Source organism: Alosa pseudoharengus, unplaced genomic scaffold, assembly GCF_046254945.1.
Source record: "Alosa pseudoharengus isolate Yale_2024_CS ecotype anadromous, Long Island Sound unplaced genomic scaffold, YU_APseudo_1.1 YU_APseudo_1.1_scf_14, whole genome shotgun sequence".
NCBI lineage: Eukaryota > Metazoa > Chordata > Actinopteri > Clupeiformes > Clupeidae > Alosa > Alosa pseudoharengus.
Genome location: NW_027468609.1, coordinates 12,786,219 through 12,800,341, shown reverse-complemented (window position 1 = coordinate 12,800,341; position 14,123 = coordinate 12,786,219). Strand labels below are relative to the sequence as shown.

At 44.9% G+C, this 14,123-nt stretch overlaps 1 protein-coding gene across 4 annotated transcripts in view; it reads right to left on the bottom strand.

The window, feature by feature from the left end:
* ptbp3 (polypyrimidine tract binding protein 3) overlaps positions 1-14,123 on the bottom strand; it is a 78,895-nt gene that overhangs the window by 46,359 nt on the left and 18,413 nt on the right. For all 4 annotated transcript variants that reach the window (XM_076283886.1, XM_076283888.1, XM_076283889.1 and 1 more), the window contains exon 2: positions 1,608-1,683. In XM_076283886.1, the coding sequence (XP_076140001.1) occupies positions 1,608-1,632 (25 nt within the window). In that variant the 5' untranslated portion in view covers positions 1,633-1,683. The remainder of the gene's footprint in view (positions 1-1,607; positions 1,684-14,123) is intronic.

The window sequence follows — 14,123 nt, the reverse complement described above, 5'->3', positions numbered from 1 at the left end:
AATGACGGTTCTACAGAACGTTCCAAGTGTGACCGCTGTTGCCCAGAATCGATGAGTTATGATTGGCAGGCTGTCTGTCAATATTTCTATTGTTTACAGAATCATTCCGAAAGTGATGCCCGGTGTCATCGTGCTTCATGTTGCAGTGCAAGAGCAGTTTTTATGGTCATCATTGTAATGCTGAATGGGGTGAATGAGCAGGACAGGTAGGCGAGCTGAATGACCATTACTTTCTCTGGTCCACTACAGATTCTTCAAACTTCTATAAGACGCTTCAGAGCTACAGTTTTTTTGTAACAGATCTATGATGGACCTTCAAGATAATTTGTGACCCTGCAAGGCGAAACCAGTGCTATTTTGAGAAAATCCACGATAAACAAACGTACAAACGTTAAAATGTCGAATTTCACGTTTTCGCATAATTCGACAGTATACAGTCTACACTTTCATATAGTGAACAAATTTCACGGATAAACATACGTTTTGACTGTTAAACCCTTACTTTATTTAGGTGAAGATTCAACACATTAGCAGTGATTCCCTTTGTCCACGCCGCTATAAGGTTTTACGGTAGGGTACGGTAGAACTAATTTACTCATTAGGCTACTCATTACTCGTAAGGCCTACTCAATGTGTCAGCTCTATATCGTTCTTGGCGGATGTAACCGAATATGAATGTGAAAGACTTGCCTTTCAGGGCACGAACGGTCAAAAGCACAAACTTTTAAAAATATCCTGGCGTCATTTTAGGGACCAGGAGAAGTTTTCCATTGCAGTAGGCTAGCGCATTTTAAAAGTAGGCTAGGCTATACACAATCTGTGTACACAGAACTTCCTCTCCCCTTACTTCCCCTGAAATACATTAATTATATTCTATAGTGACACCTTATGACCGTCCCAGGTATTAACTAGGGGGCAGAAAAAGACTCATTGCACGGTTGAAACTATGGTTTAAACTGCATAGTCAGTCATCCGCTTCAAAGTCACGCTACCATAAGGCTAATCATAGCTGTGCCCTCACACTATCGCACGTGACCATTTACTTAAAAAGGTGATTTTCTCCTCTTCTGGCGTATCGTGACAGAAGAACCATGCCAACTTTGGATGCGGTTATCTTAGCGATACTTTGCAATACCCTCGAAATACATATCGTTGGAAAGCTTAGTTTATGGCCGTTCGTGTGAGTACAATAACTTAATTTTGTAAATTTTACCGACTGGTTTCGCCTTGCAGGGTCACATTTGTCCTAGAAACTCTAGAAGTCTCTGCTGGATTATGTGGTGGTTAGAGTTTTGGTCTGTGTGTGTGTGTGTGTGTGTGTGTGTGTGTGTGTGTGTGTGTGTGTGTGTGTGTGTGTGTGTGTGTGTGTGTGTGTGCGTATGAGTGTCCATGTGTGTTGGGGTGTGTGTGTGTGTGTGTCCATGTGTGTGCGTGTGCGTGTGTGTGTGCGTGTGTGTGTGTGTGTGTGTGTGTGTCTCCATGTATGTGCGTGTGTGTGTCCATGTATGTGTGTGTCTGTGTGTGTGTGTGTGTGTGTGGTGGGGGTGTTCAGACTAGCGGAGTGTAATTCCACCTGAGGGCTTTGTTTTCAGGTGTGGATTCCATACCTGTGGAAGGAGTAGAATTGCTCATGGTAGTCCAGCCACACGCGGGAGCAGAGGAAGGAGGCTACGCAGGTCTCCACTGAAACACACACAAAAGGCACAGATGGTCAGTCAGGCGGTCAGTCAAGGATAGCACACACAACTCTCTCTCTCTCTCTCTCTCACTCATCACATCCACATTTGCCATGCTGTCATTCACACACACTTTCGCCATGCTGTGTCATCTCTCTTTCACACACACTCTCTTTTTCTGTCCCCCTCTCTTCTTTTCTCTAGAGGTCAGTAAGCCACATCACAGTCCTTGCATTCTCTCTCCTTCTCTCTCTCTCACACACACACGCACACGCACACACTGTGTCCCTTACTCTCTCTGTCGGAGCAGTCAGTTAGGTATATCACAGTCCTTGCGTGCTCTCAGAGTCCCAACACAAGTTTCTCTCTTGTGAGTCTCCATCTCTCTGGCACTGTGAGGCTCAGTCTCTTGTGAGTCTCATCTCTCTCTGGCACTGTGAGGCTCAGTCTCTTGTAAGTCTCATCTCTCTCTGGCTCTGTGAGGCTCAGTCTCGTGTCCTCTCTCTAACTCTCTAACTCTAAACTGTTTATTCATCCATATCGTCTTTACTCCAAGATCCACATGTTTACTCCACATCTTTCCTTTTTCAATTCCCCTCACTCCCTTTATTTTTTCTCTGTCTCTCCCTCTCTTTGTCCTTGATCCCTTTATCTCCCTCCCTCTCTCTCCCTCCCTCCTTCTTCCTCTCCCTCCCTCTCTCTTTCTCTCTCTAAGAGGCAGAAGTGTCTACTTCCACCTTTATCAGTGTTCAAGTTGTTTGCAGCAGTCGCGCTGACCTGAGATTCTCATAATAAACAGAGTGGTGTTGACATTTAACACAAACGCGGGATGTGGTGTGTGTGTGTTGTGTGTGAGGTGATAAGGGTGAGCGGGGCACTAAAGGAGATGTATGTGTCAGGTGCTTTTTGTGTGTGTCAGGTGCTTGTCACCGCCCTTCTCTGTTTTCATCTTAGTTCAGAGTTTCGAAAGTGCATATTCACATATCATTATACAGCACATAGCCATATATTTCACCAAGGTATCTAGCAGCTTAGAACTGTTCTGTCGTTTGAAGTTAATGCATATCTAATGAGCAATATTACATATGAAACTTGCATTTGTACACGGAAATTAATCACCTATCTTTCAGGGATGCAAACAGGTGAAGAGTCTGAATCTTAGATCAAAAAGGTTGCAGAACCACAGTTATTATTTTTTAAATAACAAAATGAACGGAATTGAGGCAATTTTTTGAAATATTCAAGTGAAAGATAAAAACCAGCAAGGATACTTGGAAGAAAAAATTTGGGGCTTTTCTGTCAAGAGATTCTTTCGAGGTTTGCAAAATCTGCACGATTTTACCCCTCAGTTAATTCAGTTTCTCTCTGGAGGGCCCATCTGACAGGCCGACGTGAGTTTGTGAGTGTGTGTGTGTGTGTGTGTGTGTCTGTGTGTGAGTGACTGTGTGAGAGAGAGTGGGAAGGAGTGAGCATGTCTTTGCAACCTTGTCGATGGTTGGTGGATGTGTGTACTGTCTGTGTCTAACTTGTGTGTATGTTCTCATGTATGCATGAGTGTGTGAGTCTATGTGTTTGTGCATGTGTGTAAGGGTGTGTGTGTTTGCACATGTGTGTGTAAGGATATGTGTGTGTGTGTGTGTGTGTGTGTGTGTGTGTGTAAGGATGTGTGTGACAGTAAATGTGGTGGGCAGCTTGTGATGTGGATCTGTTTGCTCTGCGGCAGGTCAACATGGCTGGCACAGCCCTGGCTCCCTGTGAAGCCTCTGCCCACAGGAAGTGCCTCCTTTGGGCTTCGCTTCCTCTGAGTGGACCCCTGGACCACTGGGACTACCTGACTAATTGACTTCCTCTCTCTCTGCCTGTCTGTTGCTAATTTTAGCCTCCTTTTCTTCAGGGCCATATGGGGGAGTGGGCTTTATGTCTAATGTCTGGAAAGTGTGAGTGCATGTGTGTGTGTGTGTACATATGGGTGTGTGTGTGTGTGTGTGTGTCTGTGTGTGTCTGTGTGCGTGTGTATGTGTGTGGCCATGTATGTGTGTGTGTGTGTGTGTGTGTCCATGTATGTGTGTGTGTGTATGTGTGTGCGTGTGTGTGTGTGTATGTGTGTGTGTGTGTCCGTGTATGTGTGTGTGTGTATGTGTGTGTGTCCGTGTGTGTGTGTGCGTGTATGTGTGTGTGTCCGTGTGTGTGTGTGCGTGTATGTGTGTGTGTGTGTGTGTCCGTGTATGTGTGTGCGTGTATGTGTGTGTGTGTGTGCGCAGCCATGTGTGTGTGCAGCCACGCGTGTGTAATGGTGGGTGCAGAAGGGGGGGGGGTGATGTCCTTGCTCTAATGTAAACACTCAACAGTTATGACTGGGAGCAGCAGGAGCTCTCAGCTCTGCGTTGCTCTGTGTGTGTGTGTCTGTGTGTGTGTGTGTGTGTGTGTGTGTGTGTGTGCGTGTGTGTACGCGTGTATGTGTGTGTGTGTGTGTGTGTGTGCGTGTGTGTACGCGTGTATGTGTGTGTGTGTGTGTGTGTGTGTGGCCGTGTATGTGTGTGTGTGTGTGTGTGTGTGTGTATGACTGGGAGCAACAGGAGCAGCTCTGCGTTGCTATGTGTGTGTGTGCGTGTGTGTGTATGCGTAGGTACTGTTCTTCTCCGTCTGTCTGTCTGTGTGTCTGTGTCTGTACGTTTCAGTCCAGCCCGTAAAATGGCCACAGTGGCAAAAACACACACAGCACCCGGAACACAAACACGACTCGCAAGGTCAAATCCCAGAGATAGACTACTCCATACTAGCCCCCATGAAAGACTCTCTCCTTTCTCTCTATCCCCCCGCTCTCTCTCTCGCCCCCTCTCTCTCTCTCTCTCTCTCTCTCCTCCTCTCTCCCAAACCCAGAGACAGCCGAGCCCTCAACAAGCCCTCACCACAGTGACGAGTTGCCAAAGACAAAATACAAAAACAAATACAGTAAGAGAAGCCAAACAACTTCAGTCCTTAAAGAACGCTGGCCAATCAAACGCTATGAATGGCTCATACAGGAAGAGGCTGATACGCTGGCCAATCAAACGCTACGAATGGCTCATACAGGAAGAGGCTGATACGCTGGCCAATCAAACGCTACAAATGGCTCATACAGGAAGAGGCTGATACGCTGGCCAATCAAACGCTACGAATGGCTCATACAGGAAGAGGCTGATTCCCTTTACCACCTCCCTCTGCACAGCTGGTCCAAGGCAGAGGAGTGGCGCCCGATAATGACCTGGGTTCTGCCTCAAGGTCTCTTCCTGCTAAAAGGGAGTTTACCCTTTTAGCCCCCTGCCATGTTGATGCTTGTTCAAGGCTAGGCTACGGAGTGTGGGCTCTGGGCTCTGTAAAGGCCCCCAGAAACTAGTTCAGTTGTTACTGGTGCTATAGAAATAACACTGAATTGAAATGAGTTGAATTGACCAACTGAATAGAACTGGACTGACACTTGGCCAGGCCTGGCCCGTATCCAAGCCATATCTAATCTGCAGGGTCAGGTGCTGTCTTTGCTTAAGCTGATACTGTTGAGCCTGTGTAAACATAAGGCACATCACACACACGCACACACGCACACACACACACACACACACACACACACATACACACACACACGGGAGAACCCACAGCTGTACACACACACACACACATGCAGCCATGGGCCAGATTTGTGTTTGTTCTGGTGTATTCTGCCATACCCAAAGTATACCCATACACAGCACACACACGCACACACACACATTTAATCAGCTGTAGCTGTAGCTTTATATTTACGGAAGAGTAGCGGGCACAGACACTGGCGCCTTAATGCAGGGGCTTACCTGGGCTTCAGCCTAGGGGCCTCGACCAATAAGGGGCCTCCTAATAATAATAATGATAATCAATAATAATAAACGGCCGTGTCCGTATTCGCGGCGTCAGTCATTAGCCTACTCTGGAGCTAGCCTAAATAATTGAGCACATTGCACAATGACAATGACATCCTTGCAGAGACCCCCTTTGTCTTCTCTTCTAAAGTGTAACAAAATGTAACAAACTTAATAAATCCCAACGGGTGTGTAGAGGAGCTAGAGGAGAGGCTGAAACCGACTGACAAACTTACAAACTCTGGAGATAACATGGGTAGGATTGAAGCAACGATAACGAATGACGTGGATTCCTGTAACTGTCCATGAAAACAGAAGGCATAGCAGGTAAATATTGTAGCAAATGCCTGGCAATGAAAAGGCTTTAAAAACATGTATTTCACTTGTCTCACTGGAGTGAACGCAGAACATGGGCTGTTGAGCAAAGAAATTATTTAGTGATCTACATTTCCGTTCATCAAAAGCTAAGTTTGTGCTAACCCATTTGTTATGTTTTCTCCATTGTTAACGTGAGATACTGTATGTCTCCATGTAGGGTACGTAGTGATAATGCATAAGGTAGGCCTAGCCAATGTTCACGTCACATGAGCCAGCTGCTTGTTCTGTAGGCCAAAAGTATTTCTGTCCCTCCCAAACTGCGTTTAAAAAATAGTGTGTTATGTAGACAGAATAAAAAAAAAACCTCCTGGGGAACCCCCCGATGTCATGGGTAGGCTGACGTGATTAAGGAGGGCTTTCTGTTCCTGTTTATATACATGTTTTACATAGTCTCAATAATGATAGGCTACACTGCATGTTAGGCTTTATTAACCAAAAGCGCACGTTATGTAAATAGGCGGGTCAGATCGCGGGCCGGGTACCATTTAATCATAATTAATATTTGCGGTTTGGGGGGGGGGGGGGCTTAAAGACATGTAGCCCAGGGGCCTCAGGTGGTATTAAGGCGCCCCTGGGCACGGAGTAGTAGTGGGCACGGAGGAGTAGTGGGCACTGAGGAGTAGCGGGCACTGAGGAGTAGCGGGCACTGAGGAGTAACGGGCACTGAGGAGTAGTGGGCACTGAGGAGTAGCGGGCACTGAGGAGTAGCGGGCACTGAGGAGTAGTGGGCACTGAGGAGTAGCGGGCACTGAGGAGTAGCGGGCACTGAGGGGCTGGCATAAGCCAACTGGGCAGCATGGTGCCAGGGTGCATGATCACCCTCTGTGCCAGCCTAGTGGTAGGTGCTGGGGGAGAGAGAAAGAGTGATGGTGAATCGTGTTTGTGTGTGTGTGTTTGTGTGTGTGTGTGTGTGTGTGTGTGTGTGTGTGTGTGTGTGTGTGTGTGTGTGTTTAAACGCGCAATTTGCATTTAAACATGCAGGTTTGGGACCCTTAAGCTCTTCATCAGGGGGGTGGACAGAAAGAGAGAGAGCGAGAGAGAGAGAGAGAAAGAAAGAGATACCATTGATAGACAGAAAGAGACATGGGGTCACACAAATACGGGTGGAGTATGACAGAGAGACAGAGAGAGAGAGAAAAGACAGACAAACAGATAAACAGAGAGAAAGCGAGAGAGAGAGAGAGAGAGAGAAAGAATGAGAGAGAGAATGACGTGGCTCTGAAGCAGAATATTTCAACTCTGCATATTCAGCCCTCCACCTGTCATTTCTGCTCTGCCTGGCAGCGAGGAACAAAGGGCTTATCATTTTCTTTTTTTAGATGAAATTAAAATCAGCACCAGAGCAGTGTGCATATGCAAAAAAAGCAAGAAGATGGGAAAGAGAGAGAGAGAAATGATAGATACAATCTCTTTACCCTTTCCAGCTAAGCCCTTCCCCGATGCCTTTGACATTTTGTCAGCGGAGTGAAGAATGCATGCGCACAGGGAGCCCGCTCTGACCTCTGGCAAGAGGATGGGCATTTAATAAAACCACACACACTGTGCAAACACACACACACACACACACAGACGCACACACACACACATATCTATACACATACACACGCATACACACACACACCTACCTATACACATACACATTTATTTACATACATACATGCAAACACAGACATACGCAAACACACACATACACACGTACACACAATTAGATATACACAAACACACTCATTTATATACATGCACGCGCACACACACACGCACACACACGCACAAACACACACGCACACACACACACACTCCCCTTCAGACTCACAAATTCATTTCACAACCCCGATCCCCCCACACACACTTCACCCAGAGGCTTTAGGGTTGTGACCTCTGCAGCGTCACCCCTGCAGTCGCCTGGACTGACCTGGAGCCCCATCATGGCATTCCGACCGCCTCCGCCATTACGCCTAAGTGCCTTCAATTAGCGCCAGGGCGACGCCTGATTGCAATTAGCCTCGTCGGCGACCCTGGCGCACCCATCGACTCCCACTCCTCCTCCCCCACGGGCAGAACGAACATGCTGCCCAGCGCCGCAAATCACACCAGGACGGGGGAAAAGGTAATTAGCGAAAAGACTGAGACACTGCATCAGATAGCAATGTGATGAGAAAATGGGAAAGTATTATATTAAAAAAAAAAGTCTTGCTGGGTTGGACTATAAGGTAAGATGATAAAAAGATCATTATGTAGCTCCCAGGAGAATAGTGCTGTCATTAGTTCATTAGTTTTAATAGACTAACCGTTTCTATGAGACACTGTGAGGAATATTTAAAATGCATCCTACTTTGCCTGGCTGCTGTACTACCTTCAGACTTTAAAATACCTACCTCTCAGCGGTCTACTGGATATTTCCTTTTTTTAAAAAACCTAAATAAATTAACTACCTCAAGAACTTGCAGCTTCTTTCACACAAGAAAGAGTACAGCATCAAGGACAGACCCTGACCAGGAGGTGCGAGACAGACCCTGACCCTGCTAGCTTTGAAGGATTCATCTGTTGAGATCAATAGGATGAGAAAACATCAAAGCTTCAAGTCTCTAAACAAATGTTTTATTTTCCCGCTCTGTCTTGTACCACTACATCGTCCAAGTGTGTCCTTCCCTACACACACACAAATACACACTAATACACACACCCCATCATCACGCCACCCCTTCACAAAACGAGTTGAACAAAGCTAAGGATACTGACGAGAGGGGTCACTGGGTGAATGTGCCATCGTCACGGCTGAGCCCATTGCAGAGGCTGTTGGTGGAAAGGCGTCCTTTCCGAGTCCGTCTCACTAAAATGAATCACTTTGATAAATGAATGGGACTGACAGGTAGCCGTAACAAGCCTGCAGCTCGCTGTCAGCATGAATTACGTCTTTAAAGACACAAGAGAGGAAAGCCAGCTGACCTGTTGCTAGACGCTCACCACCATACGAGCTGTATCAGGCTTGGCTGTACAACAGGCTCCCTCAAGGCAAGAAAGAATGAAGAAAAAAAACAACAACACAATACCAACACCAAGTCTTATTCTGAGGTGAAGGTGGATGTCAAGAAAATAACATCTGATCGGAGGATTGAAAGTGAGCAACAGAACAGTGCTTTCTCACTTAATAATCATCGAATGCTCCATCCCTTCACCTGAAGGTCCTCTATAATTAACAAACAAGGAAAATCAAATCTGGTCCAATATCAATCAAATCAAATCAAACTAATAAATTCAGCATCAGTACATGACTCTCTCTCTCAGCTCAAGTTGCTATCGTGTTCTTGTCAAAAGCATGACCCTGCCACAGGTAACCTGCGTGAGCTGCATATCAGGAGCTTCTATCTCCACTCCCAAGCTATCACACATTACTCGAATCCCAGCAGGGCAGACCACCTCATAACCAAACGGAGGGGGAATATCCCTCATGTGTGATAGATATGAATTTATGTCCTTGTATGAAAGGGATATGGGGCGATAAGACCAGCCTTTGTCTGCTCTGTGCAGGTGTTGTGAGTCGAGACACGCCGTATCGACGCAGCCAGTCTCCATATGGTGGCCTGGGGGCTCCGAGGAGCAGCTAACTATACAAGGCACTATAGACGCAACAGCTGCCGCCTCCCAATAAAGGATACATTTCCATGGAAACAGCGCAGGCGAGGGCTGTGTCTTTCATCTCTCCTCTCCCCATCATTTCTATCTCTGATGAATAGATCATTGATCGCGGCTCGGCCATTTCGCATGAATCATGTCGCGTTATGGACCTGACCGCAGGCTTGGGTGACTGCGAGGTCTCCTCGAAGTGAAATATTCCCTGAATATGGCTGAGCCCCCTCCAGGGAGAGTCCTAGAGGCTGAGCTGGGAAGCTGTCCTCCGTGCTGAAGGGGAACCTTTACAGTATGAGCGGCTCTAACTTCAGGAAAACAATTCATAAACGTTTACAACAACATTACCCCACCTACTGTCTACTACAGTGCACCTCTCGTGCCTCTTCCATTTGTACACAATACTATCCTACACATTCCTAGCACAACATATTCCATTTCCACAAACACAATACTATCCTACACATTCCTAGCACAACATATTCCATTTCCACAAACACAATACTATCCTACACATTCCTAGCACAACATATTCCATTTCCACAAACACAATACTATCCTGCACATTCCTAGCACAACATATTCCATTTCCACAAACACAATATCTTGCACATCCCTCATCTTCTTATATTACATCTGTCGTACATCTTTCATTTGTACACAATACTGAATATTTTATAGGTGGTGGAAGGCATGTTGAGCCCCATTTTAAGAGGCCAAGAAGGAGAAGACACTAAACAGACCTGTTGAGGTTTATGTTTATCCACAGCTTATATGGATCTGCCTCCACCTAGCCTGACCACCCCCCCACCCCACCCTACACACACACATACACACACACACACACACTAAACGGTTTGTGTTTCCAATTCTGATAGATCGTCCTGTAAGCTGCAAATACCTGTGTGAGAGGGGAAAACAACGCTCAGACTCTCCAGACACAAATATTATCAAACTGACAGCTAACAAATCAATACTCAAGCCAGCCTGAGGGGTATTACTGTCGTGTTGTCGAGTAGAATTGTCTGGTTACCATGGGGTCTATCTGAGGATAACAATTTTCCTCAAATTAAATTGAAATGCTGAATTTGTGTGGCACAATGTTCTTTCAGAGAAGGAGCACAAGGAAAAACAGAGAGGGGAAGAGAGGTCTGCCGAGCAAAAACGATCCCTTTAGCTCTAATCAACCTTCGCACAGTTGCTCATCTCATGGAATTAACAATGACTGGCTTTAAGTGCTGCCGCCCTTCGCTTCTACCAAGACTGCTTCAACATTTCTATTCCGCACAACAGGAATGCTTTTTAAAGTTTTCATCAGTCTAATTAGTGCATTTGTCAAATTATCAGTAACGTTTGCACAATAGAGTGAATTTCTCGAAACAATCTGTGCAAACTGCACCACACAGTGGATTGCCTACAAAAGCACACAGCTTACTAAAAATGCTTAGTTCATGTCTCTAAAGCACGCAACTTACTAAAAATGCTTAGTTCATGTCTCAAAAGCAAATGCCAACCAACATGTCAGTGCCATCAGAATGAATGAAGTTCCTGTGTCACTGTTCTGACCAAGACAAAATGCTTATCCATGTCGTCAATATCACAGTTTACTCTATATGCTTTACTCTTATGAAAACACATAAGGATGCAGATTGTCTGTTGGTTTCTGTATGTTTCTGTCAACATACTGAATGTGGGAGATTGTATGAAATCAGACTGGATTCATATTTGGTGAATGTGGGAGATTGTATGAAATCAGACTGGATTCATATTTGCTGTATTTACTATTAGTTGCCAGATCATGTAATTCATTGTCTTGCAGGAAAAAAAAACAGACTGCTTAACAGTACAGTGGTTCTTTCCAAAAGAGAGATACAATGGCAAAATGATACACTATGTAATGAGCTAATGCCTAAATGTCTTTTAATGAAGAACTATTCAACAGAGAACCTGTTTTTAATGAAGAACTATTCAACAGAAAACCTGTTTGGATGACATGTCATTAGCAATTGATTTAAAAAAAAAAAAAAAACAGCAGACCATTGTACACAAGCAATTGCATGGATGTGCAAAAGCATTTGCTGTTTGTTTGAAATAATGAGAAATTGCTTTATGATGCATTTAGTGACTAAATGATGTGAGGGGTTGAACAAGTCTTTTTGAGAATTGAAATTCTGATCTGAGAAATGCACCCAAGTGGAAACAAAGAAGTGTTGGGGAAAACAAGGGTACGCCTACAAGTTCTCTGCCATTGACAACAATTGCGAAACACACTGACTTCATCATGTCGGCCTTAAGCGAGGCTAGCTATTAGGCAATCTGCAAACAATGTCTCGTGAAACTAAGAACTAAGAAAGGTCCTTCTACACCACCATGATCTCCCCCGCTGCCGAGCTCACTGGATTACTCACTCCAAAAGCTGTTGGATGCTCAAGTCAACTGTACTGTACGTGTTCGGGCAAGTGCAGAACTGTTCAGGAGCACCAGCACAGTCTCCTGTGAGGGTAGGCTGCCATCACTTACCCTCACAACAACACAGCTATGACATAACACACGACACACAGACAATGCAGTGATCACATGACACAGATAGATAGAACAATATTGACTAATGAAAGATAGATGGATATAATAGAGAGATAGAATAGAGATAGAATAGATAGAATGTGGGGAAGTGTGAATTTTCATGAGGGGTGTTGCACTGCCACAGGTGGTGCCAGCATGATCTGGTGACTTTGCCAGCAGGAACCTTGTGTGCCTTAGACAATGTCAGTCTGAAGCAGCATACATGACCATACACACACATACACACACACACACACACATATTCACTCTCTCTCTCTCTTCCATCTGAAACTTCCTCATCTTACACAAGAGCTTAAAGCTGCAACATGCAGTTTTTGATATAAAAAAATGCACGTCTGTCTAATATTCCAATTTTGAAAGCTTGATAATACAATTTTGAATGTGTACCTACCTACATTGTTGACCTGTACTCTGTCAGGCCTTTAATCTCATTTGAGCCTATTCATTTAACCTAATTTGTCTTGGAAATCTATATGAATGCATGAAATGTGCCTGAATTAATGGGGTTGAATAGAGTGCACAAAATAATGTTTTCAGAAAGACCTCATCATCAAAGATTTGAACAAAAACTACAATAATCATTGCATCATTAAATAACCATGTAATGGCCAAGCTCTGTGTGCGTGGCTGTTCACTGCTTTATCAGTTTTCCATGATGGCATGGCAGCAACCTGCTCTCTTCCTTTCTGCCATGCCATCATCTAGGTGTTGTTCTCAGGACTTCCTCATTCGGCCTGGGTGACCAAACCAGTTCTTCTGTGCTTGGCTCATCACCATGCCTCAGTAACCCGACACCACATTAAACTAGCCTCCTGTGACACCTAACCAGACGCAGAGCAACCATCTCAAACACGCAGAAAATAAGTAGGAAACGATGTCGGTCACATCAAGAGAGCGACAGAGAGACAGCACTCCTTATGCAGATTTGGCTTTCTTAAAGTCAAATAAAAGATTTGTTGTAAAATAGCTTTTAAGTGTTTTAATGCGTTTTTTACGACAGTGGCAGCGGAACTGGTTTTTCCAACCCGAGCAACAGGTTGATGAATGTCACTGATGACCTTGCGCTCAAATAAGCAGCCATTTATATGAACATGCAAACAAGTCATAAGTATTAGCTTTTATACATACAGAAAAGTGGAAAATCAAAAACTGGATTAAACCACAGATGTCTCAACAGGAACATATAAGCAATGACACAGCACAGGGGAAAAAAACAGAGCTATGGAGAATGCATTGAGTTTTGTGTGAAATTTAAAATCAAAAGGTGTTCAACTCCAAGTAACACAAAGCTCAATCTCCAAACCTATTACAAGTATTTCCTACAAAGACCATTTGCTCCGGTGTAGTACATTAAGCACAAGTGCTATACAAGTTAATATTTACACATGTACATGTGATGAAGTCTTTTTACAGACTATAACACCTTTGTATCTGTGACTTGGAGAAAAGCGTATCTCATTTACAGTCATCGCCAACATTGCTTTTCAACACATTAGAGCACAATCCAAAAGTGAAACCATTTCCTTGTGCCAATCGGACACAGAGCTATACACCCACACCCACACACAGACACGGACGGACACACACACACACACGCACACACACACACACACACACTGAATGAGCCACAGACAGAGATATTATTTCTGCCCTAAAAACAAGATGTAAAAGTTCACATTGTAAACAAAGTGAGACAGGCGCCCATCTGAAGCCCAACAACAGCAGCAGCAGTGCAGTGCAGCATACCTGAGAGTGATTGGCAGCATGTCAGCCTAGTCCACTGTGATCGGCATGATGACCAGCAGAACAGAGAGAACAGAGAGAGAGCGAGAGAGAGAACTAGATAACTAGAGAGAGGGAGAGAAGGAGAGAGGGAGAGCAAAAAAGTGGAAAATGAGAGAGAGAGCAAAAACAGAAGTACACTAAGGAGTGAGGAGGAGAGAGCTGAGAGGTAAGTGCAACAGCGAGAGAGCGAGGAGAGAGAGAG